General features: G+C 43.4%; 1 protein-coding gene and 1 non-coding gene across 4 annotated transcripts; both read right to left on the bottom strand.

The window, feature by feature from the left end:
* Nucleotides 1–5,599: 5,599 nt before the first annotated feature.
* On the bottom strand, nucleotides 5,600–17,681 carry CFAP418 (cilia and flagella associated protein 418). Of its 3 annotated transcripts, none has more exons than XM_048508236.1 (6): nucleotides 17,366–17,681; nucleotides 14,736–14,835; nucleotides 13,216–13,286; nucleotides 11,466–11,531; nucleotides 10,273–10,368; nucleotides 5,600–7,780 (listed from the first exon to the last, which is right to left on the bottom strand). In XM_048508236.1, the coding sequence occupies exons 1-6, from the start codon at nucleotides 17,443–17,445 to the stop codon at nucleotides 7,621–7,623; spliced, it is 573 nt and encodes a 190-aa protein (XP_048364193.1). In that variant the 5' UTR covers nucleotides 17,446–17,681; the 3' UTR covers nucleotides 5,600–7,620. The 3 variants fall into 3 exon arrangements, with proteins under 3 accessions (XP_048364193.1, XP_048364191.1, XP_048364190.1); XM_048508234.1 differs by lacking the exon at nucleotides 10,273–10,368 and adding an exon at nucleotides 10,169–10,272 and having other exon boundaries at nucleotides 17,459–17,681; XM_048508233.1 differs by having other exon boundaries at nucleotides 17,459–17,679.
* Nucleotides 17,682–17,873: 192 nt separating this feature from the next.
* Nucleotides 17,874–17,955, bottom strand: TRNAS-AGA. Its single transcript has one exon. It is a non-coding gene; the product is annotated as a tRNA-Ser (tRNA).
* Between the last annotated feature and the right edge of the window lie 1,622 nt (nucleotides 17,956–19,577).

The following is a 19,577-nucleotide window of genomic DNA, read 5'->3' as shown; positions in this document are numbered from 1 at the left end:
CGACAGCTCCTCCTGGTTGAGAGCACCAACTCAGATGTTGTCCTTTCCTGCTATGTGTATGGAGTTGAGTGAGATGCTGTAGTAGATTGCCCACTCCCACAGGTGGACAGCTCCCCTGCAGAGGCAGACTGAGCCTGTTCTGTTTCAGGATATAATGCTTGGTGGTCGTGTTGTCTGTTGCCACCTGTACTCTCCTCCCTGCCAGCAGATCTGAAAAAGAGATAAGAGCCAGTCTTACAGCAGGATTCCCATGTGTCATCTTGGAATACCTTCGTGGATATGAAGTTAAGAAGTATTGGAGTAGTGTTGCCATCCTCTTCTTTGGATATCCCTAGTGTTAGGCAGAAAACTTTTTAATTGTTAAGGAAGTGCAATCAGGATAGACTCATATAATCATAGAGTTGGAAGAGATCCTGAGGGCCATCAAGTCCAACCCCCTGACATGCAGGAACACACAGTCAAAGCACTCCTGTCAGATGGCCATCCAGCCTCTCTTTAAAAATCTCCAAAGAAGGAGACTCCACCACACCCTGAGGTAGTGCATTCCACTGTCGGACAGCTCTTACTGTCAGGGAGTTTTTCCTGATGTTTAGGTGGAGTCTCTTTTCCTTCACCTTGAACCAATTACTCCTGGTCCTGGTCTCTGGAGCAGCAGAAAACAAGCTTGCTCCCTCACCAACATGACATCCCTTCAAATATCTAAATATGGCTATCATGTCACCTCTAGTCTTAATCTTCTCTTCACCAAACGAAACATACCCTAAGTCTCTCCTCATAGGGCGATTAACAATGATGCTGAAACAGTTTGTTCTGTGCTTTATTGGAGCTTTTCAATCCCTTTATTCTCTGTCCAGGAACAGAATTTTAACATTTTTTTTGCCATCAGGTCATAGCTGACTTACAGCAGCCCCGTAAGGGTTTCAAGTCAAGAGATTTTCAAAGTTTTGTCGTTGCCTGCCTCCACATCATGCCCCTAGGATTCATTGCAGGCCTCCCATCCAGGTAGTTGCTGGGGTTGAGACTGAGAGTGTGTGACTGGCCCAAGGTCACCCAGCAAGTTTCCATGGCAGAGTTGGGATTGCAGACCTGAGTTTCCCAGATTCTAGCCTGACACCTTAGCCGCTACACTCTGCTGGCTTTCTTACAGTCCAATATATTGCAGAAATAATGGGCTGTTGTGCTGAAGTCATTCTAGCCCAGAGATCCTGTTCATGCAGAAGAACAGACACTGAATCATTAACTCATTTTTTTTCTGAGTTGTGGTTTATATTCCTCTCGAAGAGCGGCTTTATAAAACCTCTTGTTGCTAAGTTTTCTGTCTGCTTGCATGATTTTCACCTTTCATTTCTCTTGGCTGGTAGTGAGTGATAAGGGAGTTATAATCTCTATAGTTAAATTTATTCTTTCTGCTCTTAAAATTATGAGTTTGTATGTATCATTGAAACTTGGGGATTGAATTTTTAATCTGTAATAACTTGAGACTTTTTTTTTTCTCGCCTGGATGCTTCAACACGTAGGTGCTCGGATTTATGCACAGGAACAGGACTTCAATATGCTTCCATCTGGCTGGATATGATTGTGTTTGGTTCTGAAAAGGTTGAAGGCTCTCGAGCAATATAAGTAACTGTACTTGTTAAGACACAACAGAGGCAATCAAAATAGGGCACCCTCCCTGCAATGTGCATTGAGGGGAATGGTACTATTGTTTGGTGAGTGTGGAAGCATTTTTTAGAAGCCACGTGTGCTTAAGGCACATTTCCTGTTCCAACACTGGGGTCGACATCTTATTGCATAATTTGAGGAAATGTGCTGAAACCTGTGGTTGCATTACCAACTGTCAGTCATAGAGGGGCCCTTTGCTGCTAGCAAAGATGCCAAGCATAGATTCTTGGGTCGGTGGCTCTGCTGGCTGTCACACACTTACAAAAACCCACCCCAATCATTCCAGCATCACCCCAAAACTTGTATTTCAGCAAGTGGCATCCCCATTCTTTCAGTCCCATCTTGTTGCTCAGAAGACTCAGCTAACATTGCTTTCTGTGTAACACTGTCACTTTTAATTTCCCCTTTTAACACCTATTTGAGGAATTCTGTTGTAACTCAAAATTTGCTTCTGGGGGTAATCTGTGATTTCTGCTCTGTGGGACCTCCACTACTGTCACAGCTTTGGTTTTCACCATTTGAATTGAAATTAAACTTCCCTTTTCATTTTTGGAATGTATGAGAGGAACTCGTGATAAAAGGCACTATCTGAAATGGATATTAGTTATGTAAGGCATTAAAACAGCAAGCAAATCTCATTAGGGGTTGATAAAGTATGTGTTGTTCCCTGATCCCTGTTAGAAAGGAAACAAAAAACAGTCACACCCCAAAATTTTTCAATCTTGAAGTTAAAAACAAAGCAAAAACTGAGATCGAGAAGAGAAATGTGTGTGTGAAGAGCTACAGTTTGACATATGTGTGTTATATAGCATACACTGAGATCACTCAAATCAGGAGGTTGCTTTGCTGAGTTATGCAGTTCCTTTTATGAAATGCAGAAGTTTTTCCCAGTGACCAGAACTGAAACCAGTCCATATCAGTGCAAGTCTGCCCTCTGTAGTTTTGAACCAGGAACATCAATTTCAATTAAAATATTTGATCTTAAACTCTTGAGCTGAAACTGAGATGATGACAAATCTTGACTTCGTACTCATTTGGAACAACAGATTGAAATGCATCATTGAAAATGTGTGCTCATTTCTATCCCATAGAAGGCCAAATATGTTGATTAATTACGCTTTGGTCCAGCTCAAGACAACTTTTAACTGAAGATACGAACGTGTCTAGTACTAGGGGGCCATTGATTAATCTAGCTGAGTAGGATGTTGTGAGGCAGCTGGGTTCTTTGGAAGGGGTGTGTCTTTCTCACCACTTTCTACATTTTGATCCTGTAATTAGGAGCATCAGGGGTTGAATTGGGACATTCTATTCAATCTGACTCACACCGTAAAACTGTTTTGAACCATTTTTTCCAGGCCATTTCAACAACCGCAAATTAAACACCAAAGCTGATAAGTGCTGGGGGGTCGGGATAATATTTTTCTGACACTACCTTGGTGTGGCACAGAAGACCATGCTGCTTTTGACTGTGTGTTCTTTTCTTTGTGTTGGGAGGCTGCAAGAGCCGGTGGAAGGTTTGCAAGCCTAAACTTAGCTCTTTCCACACCACAAATAATTAAAATAGACACGCTGCTGTCAGCAAAGGAGATGAGGGAAAGCAACCTGTCTGCACGCACTGCAGCAATCAGGGAAAAAAGCAGTTACGTGTCCTACCCTTTCAGAACCTTTGGGGAAAAAATTCTCTTGAGATTGAAACAGAGAATGACGGAGCCTTTCATGCAGATTATGTAGGTCAACAGCTTTGCCAACAGATGGCTCAAAACCAAATAATCAACTATATCCAAGTTTACTTAGCCGTTACAACCTGTAGTTTTCAGCGACTGGGAACATTACCAAAAGCATTAGCTTTACATATCTGCTGCCCTAGACTAATAAAGCAGAACTAATACAGTGCACTTAGAGTTGCCAGTGCTTCACTTACGTCATCTCAGAACATCCCCACATAACATCATCCGTAGGGATTAATTGTACTTTTGTTATATTTTAAAACTAGCAATAAAGCCTGCTCTGTGAAAAAGTACAATGGGGTCTAGAAACCTAATTCTCCCAGGGCAAGAGACGTGGATGGGGCCTATCTATAGGAAACAGCGCCCAGCGCAAACACTGAAATTGTGCCCCGTCAAGCAGCCCAGTTTCGCCAAGGAAGGGCAGCAGGGTGCCTGTGTAGATGGGGAGAGAAGAGGGGGGGGGGCGGAAACAGCAGAGTGCCTGTGAAGTCTCCATCTGCAAAGCTGGATCCTGACTGTGAAAATGGGGAGTTTGTTGTGGGAAAAAACACAGCAGCCCCTAGCAAGTGGGAACCCACATGTGGGGACTTGAGAGGGCATTACACCCATCTTTTTTCTTGTTCTCCCCCTTCTTCTCTGCCTCTCACTCTCCATCCTGCCACCCCTTCTCTTAATCTTCTAAATTTTTGCCCTGCAACTTCAACTTTTTCTGGGCCCCACCCCAGCTCTGTTTTTCACTTTCTGCCCTGCTACCTCAGATCTCTATGTTTTGGCCCTGCAACCCTGACTCTTTCTGCCCCACCACCCCAGGTCTCCCTGTCTGTGCACTTATTCCAGCTCTCACTTTCTTACCTCGACTCTCTGTTTTTTATGTTTCTGCCATGATGCCCCAGCTTTCCTTCTCTCTTTCTGGCTGCCTACCCTAACTCTCCCCAGCACTCATTCACTTTCTGCCTCCATGTATGCCAATTCCTTCTCTCTTCTCACCAGCCCAATTCTTGATAGCTTGCCTGGAGTGCTCTGAGTGGGCCTGTACAGCCCCACTCTCACTACTGTAGCTGGAGCCATTCTGGATGCAGTGAGACCTTTCCACCCAGCCCAAACAGCCTGGGGTGGGGTAGCCTGTTCAGTCCTGGCCACGGGCGCTTGCGTCACTGCTGACTTGAGAGTTGGCTCAGGCAAGGAATAGGACAGCCCTGCGAGGACCTCAGAGCTTTAAGAAGTGTTGCTGGCTGAGTGAGGAGTCTTGGAGTTGTAGATCCATCAGTTCCTCTGTACCAGAGAAATGGCGCCCTCTGGACCATCTCCCAGAGTCCTTTGGGAACATGCTGCTCAGTTATACAATAGTATGATGGAACCTTGTGAGATGCTTTGAGTCATGGGGTTATTAAGCCAACAACAAAAGAATGGGAGATCTCCTGCTACCATATCCACCCCCTCCCATATATTACCTCAGTAATCTTCAAACAAGACCATTACTTAAGGTTTCATTTATGAAGGCAGGATCAGGGTCCATAAGCACATATGAAAAGCAGTCAAAATATATGAAAAATAATACTAAGAAGCCTTGTCAGCTGTGCTCATCTGAGTTTGTACTTCTGTGTTCAGTTCAAAAACCAGTGTAGTAGAGTGGTCAGAATGTTGAATGAGGGTCTGGGAGACATCGGTTTGAATCCCCACCCTGTCATGGGAGGTGTGGTATTAACCTTTAAAGTCCTCCAGAACCCAACCACTGCATATTTGAAGAACTGTCTCCACCTATATGAGCCAATATGGCAGCTCCAATCATCATTTGTTAGCTGTTCCATCATTGAAGTCATAGAGGGACATTTCAGTCTAGACGGAGGCATTTTTAGTAATTGCTCCTAATTTATGGACTTGCCTCCCAAGGTGAAAAAGAAACAGTCTTCAACGGTCCTGAAACTCTATTGAACTAAATTAGTTGGGTGTGCTTTTAATGGTCTTTGATTTAAGGCCCGATGAAGTATTTGGCCACTCAAAGGGGGCTACATCTTGTATTTCTTGTATCTGTGGTTTTAAACCATGTTGGAAGTAATTCTAAGCAGGTCTACTCAGGAGTGACTCCCATGTTATTCATTAGGGCTTATTCCCAGGAAAGTATGCTTAGGATTATAACTTTCAAGTCCTCCCCTGCATATAAAAGTATGGTATACATATTTTAAATAAAAAATAATCAATTTACTCACAACTGCAAGAATATAGCTTTTAATAATTGTAGTATTACAGAGACAGCGAACACTTCAATTCTATGCAACTCTTAGATTTAAATTTGAAGTATGTTTGAAATATGCTTATTGCAGACTACTTACGCTCTGATTCTAAACCGATGACATGAAAAGCAAATTAAGTCAATGGAACTTCCTTTCAGGTCATTATTAATGGTCAGTTTTCCTAGTTTGCTGTTGATTCAGTCATATTGACCATTCTACTAATGGTAGCACTTTGGAAGGCAAGTGTTGCTGTTAGCAGAAGAAATCCATGGAAGCAACCCCCTCTGCGATTCGCCTGCCGTACTTTTTCATCAAAAATGAAACTACATCACATTTTTAAGCTCCCAGTGCCACTAAAAAACAAAATACTGAACAATAATGAGGTGTCAAATATTATATATAAATAAAGATTATATCCAGGTGGAAAAAAACCCTAAATCTAAATTCCTCAACAACCATAACATCACAGTCCACATTTTTTAAAATTAGAACCTGAAGAGGTATGACTGTATGTGTGTGTGTGTGTATGAGCAAGATGAAAAAACTACCTTATTTTGTCAGTATTTTGATCAAAAGATGTAAAAAGAAAATTTGAACATGATACCCATTTTCTTATTTTGAACTCACTGATACGATTGTTGGATGATCATGGTCTGGTTAGCTTAAAAGCTGAGAAGAGATGGGTAAGGAAGGCACAGCCTCCCTGCTCCCATCCAATCATGTGCCTGGTTATTTATTTCCACAAATAAATATGCTTAATGTAAACTCCCCCCCCAACCCAAAAAGAAACAAAAAAGCTTTGAATCCTCGTGATCTCATTTAAGAAAACTTCTTAAAGGAAGAGATGGGCAAAAAGAATCCAACACGGGTGCAGCCCAATGCGATATATACATTTACTCAGCAGTAAATGTCATCTTGTTAACTGAAGCTTACTCCTAGATACATGAGCATAAGATTGCAGCTTAAGGATGTGATTTGCAACTAGAACATTTAAAGTCTTGGAGCCATACTTCGTCCTTGCAAGACTGGCGTTGCTCCTGCCCAGACTGCAAGCTTCAAGATCCCATACTGTTTCACTGCTGCTAATACAGCTGTGAAATCTTGTTTACCTCAGTACATGTCTTCAGGAAAGAACCAGAGACAGGCTTCATTATTTTTTCCATTGTCAGCAGAGCCTTCTTTTGAATATACCAAATGCCTAAACATTTTGTGTTTTTCAGGTACATACAGGAGCAGATTCCTATGGAACAAGAAAACAGTATTCTAGCCAAAGGAACAGTTTGGCTAGATTTCACTTCATGTATCCACCATTTCTGAAATGCTTTCTAGGGCCCCTTCCACATGGGCCAATAACCGTGGGATAACGACAGTGAAAAACCCATTTTGGGGGGGAACTTCGCGCGGTTCTCGCCCCTAATGCAGGTCTGACCCACGTTATTCCCGAAAAAATGGGTTTTACCTTAATCACGCTACCCGAAGGGCATTTCAAAAAGCCTGGGTTGCAGCTGCTTGCGTGTGAATAGCTCAGGCAGGAGGTGCTCTCCGCAGCTGCGTGTTCTGCTAAGGGTTCCTTTCCCGCCCTGATTTTGCACGGCCATGCAGTCGCACAGGGCTGTCCGGTGTGGCACCATGGCTGTGGAGGCCCAACCATGCATGCCTGCATTGCCACGCATTAGTGGGAGGTGAGTGGGCAGCAAAACCTGCACCTCCGTGTGAAGGCGCAACAGCAGCCTGCATTGTCTCCATGGGCTCCAGTTGCTGAGGCGTGCAAACGGGGCAGGAGGTAGAGTGGGTTCCTTTATCCTGCCTGCAACCCGGAAAGGGCCCCAGTCATAGAAATTCATTTTCTTTTTTACTGACATTAGCAGAAGGAGATAATGAGCCTAATGACTCCTAACAACACTGTAAACAGTCATGCCTTGCACAGAACATGGGTCTGTTTTGTCATACATGAATGGTGAAGTTGGTCTTTGTACAGAAATGTCACTGGCAGGATGATGTCACTCGGCGTGTTTGCTACAAACCCAGCGGAGCTGTCGGTCCGTACTCAGGTCTGTTAGTTCATCTATAGATCTCCAGCTGCACTGGCAAGCATAGGCCCGTGTTCCTTTCTTCTTCACCATCTTTGTTCTCAGCTTGCTGAATTCAGGCATGTTATTCCTATCAATCAAGAACAACCCATTTTAATTTTTTTGTGCAGAGTGGTGGTTAGGGAAGTTAAAACAACATGAATATTCTCAAGATACGGTAAACTCAGGCCGATTACACACAAGGTCTTTGCTGCCTAGTGGAAGCCAGTGTTTGCTGTAGCATGATTTCTTTCTTTTAGTCCCACTTTCATTTTCCACTCTCTCTGGGGCAAGCAAAACCACTTATGGCACGATTTAAACTTTGCTTTGTCGCCAGAGCAGGGCAGATTTGCTAGTGGGCACAGCTTTGCCCCAGGACATCTTCTCTTCACCCATGGCCAGTCTTCCCACTCCCTCGCATCGCTTTGCATATCTTCCCCCTCACCCCCCTTCATGCTTTGTTTCCTTCCTGCTTCCCTAAGTGCACTGATCAAGAGACTGATCTCTCATATGCATTGGGGGGGGGGGGGAGGAGAGAAGAACCCCTCTTCATCTCTGTCTAAGGCTTGTGTTTAGTTTCTCCTCCACCAGCACAGCCTGAGTTGCCAGGTGCCCAGTTGCCAGTCTTTCCCCTTGCTCCCCCACACCCCCATGCTGCTGGCTTCTTCCTGTTACTCTAAAGTGCACATATTGAAAGATTGATCTTTTGATATAAAGTAACAACAGAGAGAGCTTTTGCAAGGAACTACAGGCAACTTTCTGGCACAATCCCACCCCCCACCCCCCGCTTTGTTTCTGCCCTTCCGGATGGCTGAGAGGGCTTTTAAAATGTTATTTCAGCCAAGACTCTGTTATAAAACAAGTCTCTTCTCTTGCAACAGCAGCAGAGATACATAGAGAAAGAGTGTGTGTGTGCATGTATGTGAGGAGGGGAAGGGTATGGGGGAGAGAATATCAGCTGTGTGCCTTAAAGACTGTTCATGGGCAGAGTTATGAGAACCGGGAGAAACAGAGGCCTATCAGAATTTTGCAGACAAATTTTGCTGCCTCCTCATGAGAAAATGTGATGAACTACAAGCCCACTGCACAAAGAACAGGTTCGGGGTAAGTGTTTCATGCTTAATGGGTGTCTGGCATTTCACAGAAATGGTGTGTCAAAATGTATTCATTTATTGGGAGGAAAATTCCATGCCAGCTTTCTCCCAATATAGGATCCAAGAGGGCTTGCTGCCAGTCAATACAAGAATACCCCAATGTAAAACAATCTGAAGCACAGCTGAAACAATTAGACCTTGAGTCACTTAACAGCTACAGGATAGGCAGCAACAGGAAAGGAAGAGAGAACGTTTACATGAAAAAAAACCAGGCAAACAGGGCAAGCTTTGCCTGGGACCTGAAGGACATCAGGTCTGCACGAAGGACTGCACGTATATCTCCCTCAGGAAAGAGCTCCAAAAATGGGTGCAGCTGAAGAAAAAGCCCTTTCTGTAGTCATGACATATCAAATCTTAAGAGGGCACTCAGGCAAGAATATCTGAAGATGATGTTGGAAGGGTAGAGAATCTCCTGCATAAGTACATGTATTGTTGAGACAGCTGTCTCCTTGATCCTAGTGGATCGTTTCCATGCATCCAGGGAAAATAGCCAGTAAAAAGCAAATGCACTTCTGCCTGATCATTGATATTGGTCTTTCTGCTTTAGGCTTCTTCCAACCTACAGAGTAGTGCACTGAAGCCAGTGAGGTTTTGGAGACCAAGCCCTATGAGGAGAGATTGAAGGAACTGGACATCTCCGTGTTGGAGAGAGACACTTGCGAGGTGATAGGACTGCCACCTTCCAATATCTAAATGGATGCCATGCAGGGGATGGGGCAAATATGTTTTAAGTCATGTTGGATGACAGGAGTCAGACTAATGGATATACACTACAGCAAAGGAGGTTTCGTTTACATTTGAGGAAGACCTTCCTGACTGTGAGGCAGGGGCGTATCTGCCAGAGGGACATGAGGTATGCACCATCTAATCACATGGGGGGGGGGTGTTGCCAGGCCCCAGCTGCACTTGCCAGCTCCAGGCAGTAGACTTGGGCACCTTGCCGGCTCCAAGCAGTAGACCTGGATGCAGCTCTGGCTCCAAGCAGTAGTCCTGGACACTGGCTTCGGCTCCAAGTGGTAGACCTGGGAGCCTGAGGGAGGGTGCAGGTGTGTAAAATACAGATTTTTGCCCATGGGTTCCATTTTCCCTAGATACGCCTCTGCTATGAGGTGTGTTTGACAATGGAGTATTCTCCCTTGTAAGGTGGCGGAGTCGTCATTATTGGAAGTTTTTAAGTATTGACTAAATACCTACTTGCCAGGGATATTATATTTGTAGTTCTTTAATTGGCAGAGAGTTGGACTAGGTGACACTGGTGGTCCTTTCCAACTCTGAGATTAAAATAAATGAATACCTATATACTGAAAGATTTTCCCCATTCTTACCACTTTGTTCCATTCTCTGTGAAGATATATTCTGTGTGTTTATCAGTACACTGACAGTGTGAACACAGCAATGATCCCTGATGCTATAAATCCCAAACACATACCTAAAAAAGAGATAATCACACGATGTATCCCACTGATAGTCATCATGGTGTAAAACACGGAAGTCACATGCAGTACAACGGAGTCGATCACAAGTTCTGTACAAAGGAAGAAGGGACCAACGTCATTGACTTTATTGAAATGCACAGGCACAGAACAAAGTTCTGAGGATTTTATTTTTTAAAATACAACAGCTTGCTTCAAACAGACACTTTTACTGCAGGTGGGCGGTGAGATACGATTTGTACCAATTCCATCACTCTCTAATCCCTTACAATGCCAGGGGAAGCATTTTGTGGGGGATGGTGGGCTAAAGTGAAAAGAGGAGGCAAGAAAGTGCTATTCTGTAGCCTCCTTTTCTATGTTTCTATACAAGTGGGTTGCTCTACCAGTCATCAATGGTCCTGGCAGCTGCTGTAAACTTTGAGATAAGATGGAGAGAATACGTATATAAATATCTTAGAAAAGTCAGCCCAAGAGAACCTCTTGTGCATTTTTGGCAACCTGCTGCGCAGCTAGGGTGTTCACAGGGTGATACGAAAAGTCACAGCTGGATGAATCCTGAAGATGATGAGAACTTTTCCCAGCTACCTTGATGCCACATTGTGTTTTTGCTGTGGCTACCACTGACTGGACCAACTGGGGAGGGGCCATGGCTAAGTGGTAGAGAACCTGCTGGACATACAGACGGTATGCCGCCTTGAGTTGCCAGAGATGTGGTGGGATATAAATACAAGAAATAAGTAAGGTCCCAGGTTTGACCTTCAGCTGAAAGGAGCAAGTAGGATGAGATGTGAAAAAACTCTGGAGAGCAGGTGCAAGTCAGAGGACACAATACTGACCCTGGTGGACCAAGGACCTGTTTCAGTATAAAGGAGCTTTGTGTAGACAACTGCCAATGTTATCCTTAGAAAAGCAATACTTTTTCTAAATCCATTGGATCGGATCTGGCCAACTCATTCAATTCCCTCCTTATTACAGCTTCCATCCCACACAGCATTTGCCTAGGCAGGTCCCACCATCTCTAGTATAGCCTTTTGATGGTCACAGTCTTTTTTACCAGTGGAAAATCTTGTTGGACCCAACCTGTTGCTTTCAGTAGATTGAGAATGACACTTTCTGAGACCTTTAGCTGAACAGACAGAGTATGACGTTCTAATAAGGCGATCACCGGTATTAAAAAAACGCCCCTTACTTCTGTGAAATATTGGTTCCAATGCCACAGGGTGCAGTGCTTCCTCCAAGGTATACAGGGCAACATCTACGAGAATTGAAATTTTAAGAAGTACTTATAAAAGAAATAAAAACACAATCATTCCCATAATTAACAGGGCAATCCCAAGCAGAGTTACAACCTGTTAAGACCACTGACTTCAATAGCTTACATAGTCATAAGGCTGGTTAGGATTGCATTTCTTAGTTTCGTAATTCCAGTGAGTATGTACACCTTTTCAACCAACCTATTACTTTCAGAAGATCTGTGAGGTGTAGCAATTCAGAAACAACTGTTGCATTATTATGTGTATAACATATACCTTGGGAACAAATATAAATGTTCAGAATGTGTAGCATTTTTACCCACTAACACAGGATACATAAAACAAACCAGAACATGTTCATTTTTGAAAAAAAATATCAGTAACTTTTCTAAAGCCACAGAATATGATAGTTAAAACAGGAACTGGAGCCAAGTCTTCCTTAGACTGGATTGAACACAACCACCACTCCAACTGCAGAAGAAGACAGTTCTGTTGCCCCTTCCCCATACAGCCTTTTGTACTCCCAAAAAGATGCTGTTGTGGGAAGGAGTGCTGTGTGTGTGTCTCACAAGCCATATATATGCGATTAAGAGGCGACTCAGTCAAGATAATCCTTCCCTTCACAGAACAGTGGTGGGGCATAATTCATTATTATCAATATTTTGCTATCGAGTTTATCCCGTCCTTCCTCCAAGGAGCTCAGGATGGTAGACCTAGTGTCCCCCCAACCCAAGTGTATCCTCAACCTCTGTGAAGGAGGTTAGATTTCATCAACCCATCACAATGAAGTGAATTTAGGGTTTCTGCAGGTGCAAGGATTTCCTTGCACAACAGGACTGGCTATGAGTTTAGAAGTCGTGTTGGACCAGGACCTGGGAGACCCAAGATCACTGCTCTGCCATGGAAGCTGGCTGGGTGATCTTGGGTCAGTCACCCACAATCTGTCTGATCTATCTCACAGAGCTGTTGTGAGGATAAAATGGAAGAGAATAATGTAAAGTCAATTTGTATCCCGGCTGGGGAAAAAATGAGGTATAAATGAAGTAAATAAATAAACACAGCAGTGGCGTAGTGGTTAAGAGTAGTACTGTAATCTGGAGGAACTGGGTTCGATTCCCTGCTCTGCTGCCTGAGCTGTGGAGGCTTATCTGGGGAATTCAGTCCAACACATGCCAGCTGGGTGACCTTGGGCTAGTCACAGTTCTTCTGAGCTCTCTCAGCCCCACCTACCTCACAGGGTGTTTGTTGTGAGAAGGTAAGGGAAAGGAGATTGTCAGCCCCTTTGAGTCTCCTTGCAGGAGAGAATGGGGGGGATATAAATCCAACTCTTCTTCTCCATCATCTGTGCCCTCCTTCAGCAGCCTAAAATGCCTTCCCAATCATGTTACTCTGGTCCCCTGTATCTCAGGACCAGGATTTGGGGGTATTATGCTGTAGCAATGGGGGAGGTAAGAAAATCTGTGCTCTGCTGGTAGAAATCCGTGTGCCTGTGGAACTGCTAGTCTAGATCTGAGCCAGCAGCTCCACAGTCCCAAAATAATTAAAATTCTGCACTCCAGTAGTAAATCAGTTCCCTAAAAGCTTGGTAACTTACTTAAGTTGGCTGCCAATACAGGTGACATGGAAGTATCATCACAGTGAAATTATGCTTTGGAGCATTTATTCACAAGTGTTATCTTTACTTACCTTTTATCATGAGCATGACTAGAAGTGACATTTGTTTCAGCTGTGAGGCTGGAAGATTTAGATATACATTTCTAAGAAAAAGAGAAGAGGACAGGACTTAGGTCAATTTGTATTGTAGTGAACCTATTCTTTTTGTTGTTTTTAAGGCTGCAGAGCTACAAAGGTTGCAAAGCTACAAAGGTTGCAAAGCTACAATGACAAGCAGGCAGAAAGGAGAAAAATAACAACTGTCCGGAGACCTCAAAACTTTCCTGCTTCAACAGCCATCTGCAGCTCAGGTTCATGAGAATAGGAACACAGTCACTTTGATCCAGAAGTGAGATGGAGATCTCCTGACACAATATCTCTTGATAAAGGGCAATATCCCATACACCAGTGATGGCGAACCTTTTCGAGACTGAGGGCCCAAATTGCAACCCAAAACCAACTTATTTATTGCAAAGTGCCATCACGGCAATTTAACCTGAATACTGAAGTTTTTAGTTTTTAAAAAATGGTTGGCTCCGAGGCGTGCGTTACTCAGAAGTAAGCTTGGTGGTAGTCAGTGGCTTTGCTTTGAAGCAACCGTGCAACTCTTCCAAAGGGTGAATCATGACCCTAGAAGGGCTTACTCAGAAGCAAGCCCCATTGCCAGAAACTGAGCTTACTCTCAGGTAAAGGATCGCACTTTAGTTCTTCCTATCAAAATCAGTGAGGTTTAACACTGCTCCCCCCGCCCCCCCCGATGCACTCTGTACGCAGGTGCCCACAGAGAGGGCTCTGAGTGCCACCTCTGGCAACCGTGCCATAGGTTCGCCACCACTGCCATACACCAAAGGACTGTATATGCGGAGATGTGATTGCAACGCATACAGAAGTCTACTGGAGTATGAACTTTGGGCTCCTGGTTGCAGTGAATGGTTCTAGGACATGAAGTGCATTTGCTTAAACAGCTGCTCCCCTCCTGTCAGGGCTAATAAGCTAGTCTGGAAGTAAAAGACAGAATTGAAAGTGTAGGATTTTGTCTACTGTTCCTATTTTGAACTGATCCTGCTGTTTGGGCTAGCAGCAGGGGGTCAATTTCTTTATGGCCAGCGGCTGTCAAGACTGCTGAATCAATGCATTGGATGCTCAAAAATCTCTCATTATAGGACTACCCCTGTATTTCAGTTCTTTCTTAGAATACTACAAAATTACACAGAGGAAAAAGTGAGCATAAACAAAATGGCTAAAATGTTTATAAATGAATTTATAGTGTGTGGTAAAGCAATCAAAATCCACAAACAAATTTTGCGTAAGATTCTTTGCTTTATTTTCTTTAAATAAATTACTTTGTAATATAGACATTTGTTGAACTGTCTCAAGGCAAACCAGACTACTAGTATCTATTATTACTTCAGTGCCTCACAATCAATTAGAATTCCCAAATGTTCAATTCCATCATAGCTTTGACTCTCATAAGTCCTCTTCTGCATTTTTTCTTTCTCTTCTATAATAGCTCTGAATGACCTCCCAGCCCTCTGCGATTCAGTTTTACCTACCACATGATTTTTAGCAAAGTTATTTTCACTGATTATATCATTTATTATTTCGTCCAAGTCTTCTTCTTCATTATCATGTTTTGTTGAGTTTTTGGAGATCCTACAAGAAAATGGAAGAGAAACATCATTGCATAAAGAAGGACTTGTGTGGGGATGATTGTGTGAAATGAATGAGGAGGAAGGCTGAAGTTATGAACGTAGATGTGTGTCTGATGTGGTCAATTAAAAAACCTTCCAGTTTCCCACATAGGGGACACATGGCTGCTAAGTTACTGCAAAAAACCTTAGATTTCTATCACTGTTATCATTGCATTACCACCCAAAAAAGAGCAAAGGGCTTACAAATAACGAGAAGATAAATCCATGGTGCAATCTTATGCAGTTACTTTGGTCTCATATATTTCAATAGGCTAGAATGAAATTACTCTGTTCAGGACTGCCGGGTCAGTCTGATAATTACCAATCTAGTGCTTAGCACAAAATTAAGATGGAAGACAGCATTGGACAAGTTGGCAACATGGCAAGATAATTCAAAATGAAAGCTCTCCCCCCAAAGACAAATAATCCCGAGGAAGGCAGAAGAGCAGTGCATCCCAAGAACTTCAGGTGGAAGACAAGATTGAAAGTTAACCCAGATTTCTCTGCCTGAACAAGAGAGGTGTGGAACTTGTGAAATGAAAAGAAATGGGGGGAACTGCATGTGTGTGTAGAAATACAGTGACCAAGCAATGACAGGGATGGCCATGGGCGTTTTAGAGTTGCAGGAAATATAAGGGCAAAACTCGATAAACATATAAGTTAGTTTTGGACTGCAGAAATCCTACTGACTAAAAGAGAGCAGGAAGTACTGCCAGAAGGCTAGAGGCCACGGATCAATTTGCACTTTCCAGGACAAATGAGTTTGCAGCTTATGCACCTCTTGTTTATCAGAGAACACCTGGAACATCTGAAGCTGAGACTTGTGGCAGGAAATGGGGATCTGCAACCAGTTACAGTTCCTCTGTATACGTCTACCACCCCCCCCTTTGTTTACAGACACCTGTTTCCTGTACAAAAATTATAGTGTTTATTTAGATACACACCAATTCCTGGCAAAGAAAGATGTCAATCAGTGATGGGGAATGCAAAGTTAGAAAAAATATGGGTTTTATTGACTCCAAGGACTAAGGTAGTGAATGATGACAGAATGCAGCTCAGTAAATCCCAGGGACTGTACAAGAATGTTAGTATTGAGAATGTTCAGAAAGCACAACAGGCAGTACCTGTACCAGTATAGCAAGTATGGTGTAGTGGTTAAGAGCAGGTGTACTCTAATCTGGAGAACTAGGTTTGATTCCCTGTTCTGCCACTTGAGCTGTGGAGGCTTATCTCATGAACCAGATTAGCTTGTGCACTCCAACACATGCCAGCTGGGTGATCTTGGGCTAGTCACAGTTCTTCGGAGCTCTCTCAGCCCCACCTGCCTCACAGGTTTGTTGTGGAGGGGAAGGGAAAGGAAACTCTTCTCTTCTGTCTCAAAGAAGAGATCTTTTCTATTGTTTATTGTTTGGTTTGCAGGTCAGGTGGCAGCTGTGCTGACCCTGCAAGTCCTGCTATTTGGCAACAGTTGGAAACCTGGACTGCAGAAACATGTGAAGCCACCTTACAGTGCTATTGGTCTCTCAGAGTCAGTACTCTAACGCCAGGGGATCTCCAGGTCTTCTACATGACCTACCACTGGATCCTTTTAATTGGAGATGTCTTGGACTGAACCTGGGATCTTGTGTGTGTCAGACAGACAGTCTACCACTGTGCCACATTCCTAAAGTTCACAGGAGCTCTACTTCCCAGTGCTAACCACCTGCAAAACACCTGTTTGGAAGTCATCTTAGAAGCAAGCTTGTACAAGAGGGAAAAAAATCCATTTGTGCAATTGTGATGTTCTAGCCATGGGCTCCACGTTTCTCTTGAAGACCTTTTAACCTGTTGATCTTTTATCACTAAGAGAAATGTTTATTTTGCTGAAAAGCAATATGAAAAATACAATAAATTTCAAGAATCTGGTAGAAGAGTATGTGGAAAACTCTTCCAGACCTGCAGTACCAAAAAAAGAGGGATGGAATGTGTGAGAGAAGCCAGAAGATGGGGGGGGGGGGGATCTTAGAGGAAAGTATGTTGGGGTGCCTGACACAGGTGAATGAGGGGTATTTGCAGATGCTGCCAGTACCAGGGACATTGCAACCAACTGGCAATATGTAATTTCAGCAAGCAGCTAGAGCAGCTGAGTCAATCTGTGCCAGATGAAGAAAGAGAAACACAGACGCATCTACAGAGAGAGAAAAAGCCAAGATTTATATCTGGCTCCGGTTTCTATTTGAATTCTGCCACAAACGTGAAGAAACAGAATAAGACTCTTCCCTAAACTCAGCAGCATCCTTTGCTCCGTTTCCTTTTCTTGTTTCGCTTTACTGTTTAAAGGTTTTTGAGCAACTTGGTTTTTAAGTTGGTCCTAATGGCCTTCTACTATTAATTTTGGATTTAAAAAAAAATGATGGCTGCACTTTTTGAATCATCATCATTGGTGAGAAAGAAAGGTGATAAATGAAAAAAAAAATAACAAAAAGCAAGCATCGCCCGTCGTGTTCACCTACGGGAACCAGAAGTGCAGAAGCATCCTTGGTCTCTTGGCAGTCCCTTTATGAAGCAGGTCTAAGTGGGAAGGAACGCGCATGCGCGTTGCTCACCAGGCTCTCTTTACTGACGAAGCTGCCTTCGCGGTCTCTGGCGCCTCACTCGGGTTGTTATTTTTCTCTCCTTGAGTCCGGAACCCGTCAGGACAGTCCCGTTTCGACAGGCGACAAAACCTGTCTTCCACCTCGTCCAACAGCTGGTCTAGATCTTCCGCCATCTTAGCCCGTCTTCCACTGCCTCCTGTTGCCAAGGAGACGCCGCGAGAGGAAGGGGCGGGCAATGACATTCTGACCACGCCCCTTCCTTTCGCCCTTAATCCGGGGCGTGGACCCGGACCCAGTTGAAAGGCGAGTTAATAAGTAGACAAGGTTCATGGGAGTCCAAGAGAATGTAGATGTATTTGAAAGCGGGTGCTGGTTGAAAACTGAAAATTTTAAAAATCGTTTTTAAAAAGGCTGTAAAAGTAACCGTAGTCGGCAGGATTCGAACCTGCGCGGGGAGACCCCAATGGATTTCTAGTCCATCGCCTTAACCACTCGGCCACGACTACAGAATACTTAAGATTCTTTCCATGTGCTAAGTGAACTTGCGTAACAATCTATATGTTTCTTGCTTTCTGCTTTTTCAGGCTGTTTGTGCTAGAAAGAGGTAGTAAAATGTGCCGCTGTTGTTGCCAAAAGAGAAAGCAAGGCAGACACTTACAATATGAGCTCCGAGGAAGGCCACAAAGAAATTCTCCCAAAGAGCAAAGATGGGTTTAAAAAAAAAAAAAAGTTTGAGAAGTCATACATGCCTTTGCGTTTTTGAGACTCTCAGTGGTGTGCATTTCCTGCCTGTTTTATTTCAGATAAACGGACTGTCGAAATAGTTTTGTTATACCCAGAAGTATGATTTGCGTCTCCGACAGCCGCATTTCATCTCCCATATTTTTTGCACAGGTGAAGAATAATCCTATGCATGCTTATCTGGAAGAAGGTTTGGCACAGTTTAGTGGAATCTTTACCAATGAGGATGCATAAAACTAGCTTTACAGCCTATTTTATTGAGGGAATATTTGACATGCATGCTTTCTTCGCTGCAACCAAGTGTACAAGGTGCTTGTTGCCACCTTAGGGGAATACAGTCTTTTGAAGCCGGAATTCTCCCAGGTGCGTTGGATTGTGCAGGCAGAAGGGAGGCAGTGACCATTTTGCCCTTTGGGGCTTTATGCACATGCCTTTGCAATGGCTGCATAAATCCTCCTTTTAAAACTGGGAGAGGGAGAGAAAGCCATTCTTTTTGCAAAAGTGGGCAAACATTGTTGGCAAGTGACAGTAGCATCCCTGGCATCCCCTAGCTGATAACATGAAAAAGCACACAAATCTTCCAAAGTAGATGTGTGTGAAAATACCGTCAAGGCGCAGCAGACTGATGGCGATCAATTAGGCCTATTTAATTTTATTCTATACTGATAAATATGTTTTTAATTAGCAAAAATGGGTATGTATAATCAGGACCGTGCTTAGATAATTGAGTATGAATTTAATTTAGTATATTTGATTGGTAAGTTTCTATACTAATTTTAAAATTGAAGGTATATTTTTGTAGTTTTAAAATTAATACTTATGTGTGTAAATCCCTTTGATAATCAACCTGGTCAGTGTCTGTTAATAAATACTGTTGCTGCAATTCAGTAGGGTTTTCAAGGCAAGAGAATGGCAGAGAATGAGTCTGACACTGCATTCCTCTTCCCAGTGACTTTGGTATTATTCTGTGGTCCCCCATCCAAGTCCTAGCTGAGACACCTACTAAGTTTCATGTGAAATTAGAAGACCAGGCTAGCCTGGGACTATCCAGGTCAAGGCTTTAAAACAGTTACTGTCTCTGATATCCTAAATGAAATAGAACAAGTAAAACAAGCACACACACACGCTACAAACTACAGCATTAAGTGAAAACCAGTCAAACAGCATAAACAGTTTTAAAGCCTTTCAAAGTGTTAATGGTATTTCTGTATAATGAGTCAATGGCTCCCAGTTTGACTCCCAGTTTGTTTCCTAGTGCAATTCAAGGTATTGGCCTTGCAATTGAAAGTTCAGTATGGTTTAGGACCAACATGCCTGAAGGACCACCTTCTCCAATATGAACCTGCATGACTGCTATGGTCATTTTCAAAGGCCCTGCTTTGGGTTC

The sequence above is a fragment of the Sphaerodactylus townsendi genome, linkage group LG09 (assembly GCF_021028975.2).
Source record: "Sphaerodactylus townsendi isolate TG3544 linkage group LG09, MPM_Stown_v2.3, whole genome shotgun sequence".
Classification (NCBI taxonomy): domain Eukaryota; kingdom Metazoa; phylum Chordata; class Lepidosauria; order Squamata; family Sphaerodactylidae; genus Sphaerodactylus; species Sphaerodactylus townsendi.
The sequence above is the reverse complement of the archived record's forward strand: the minus strand, read 5'-3'. Positions and strand labels throughout refer to the sequence as shown.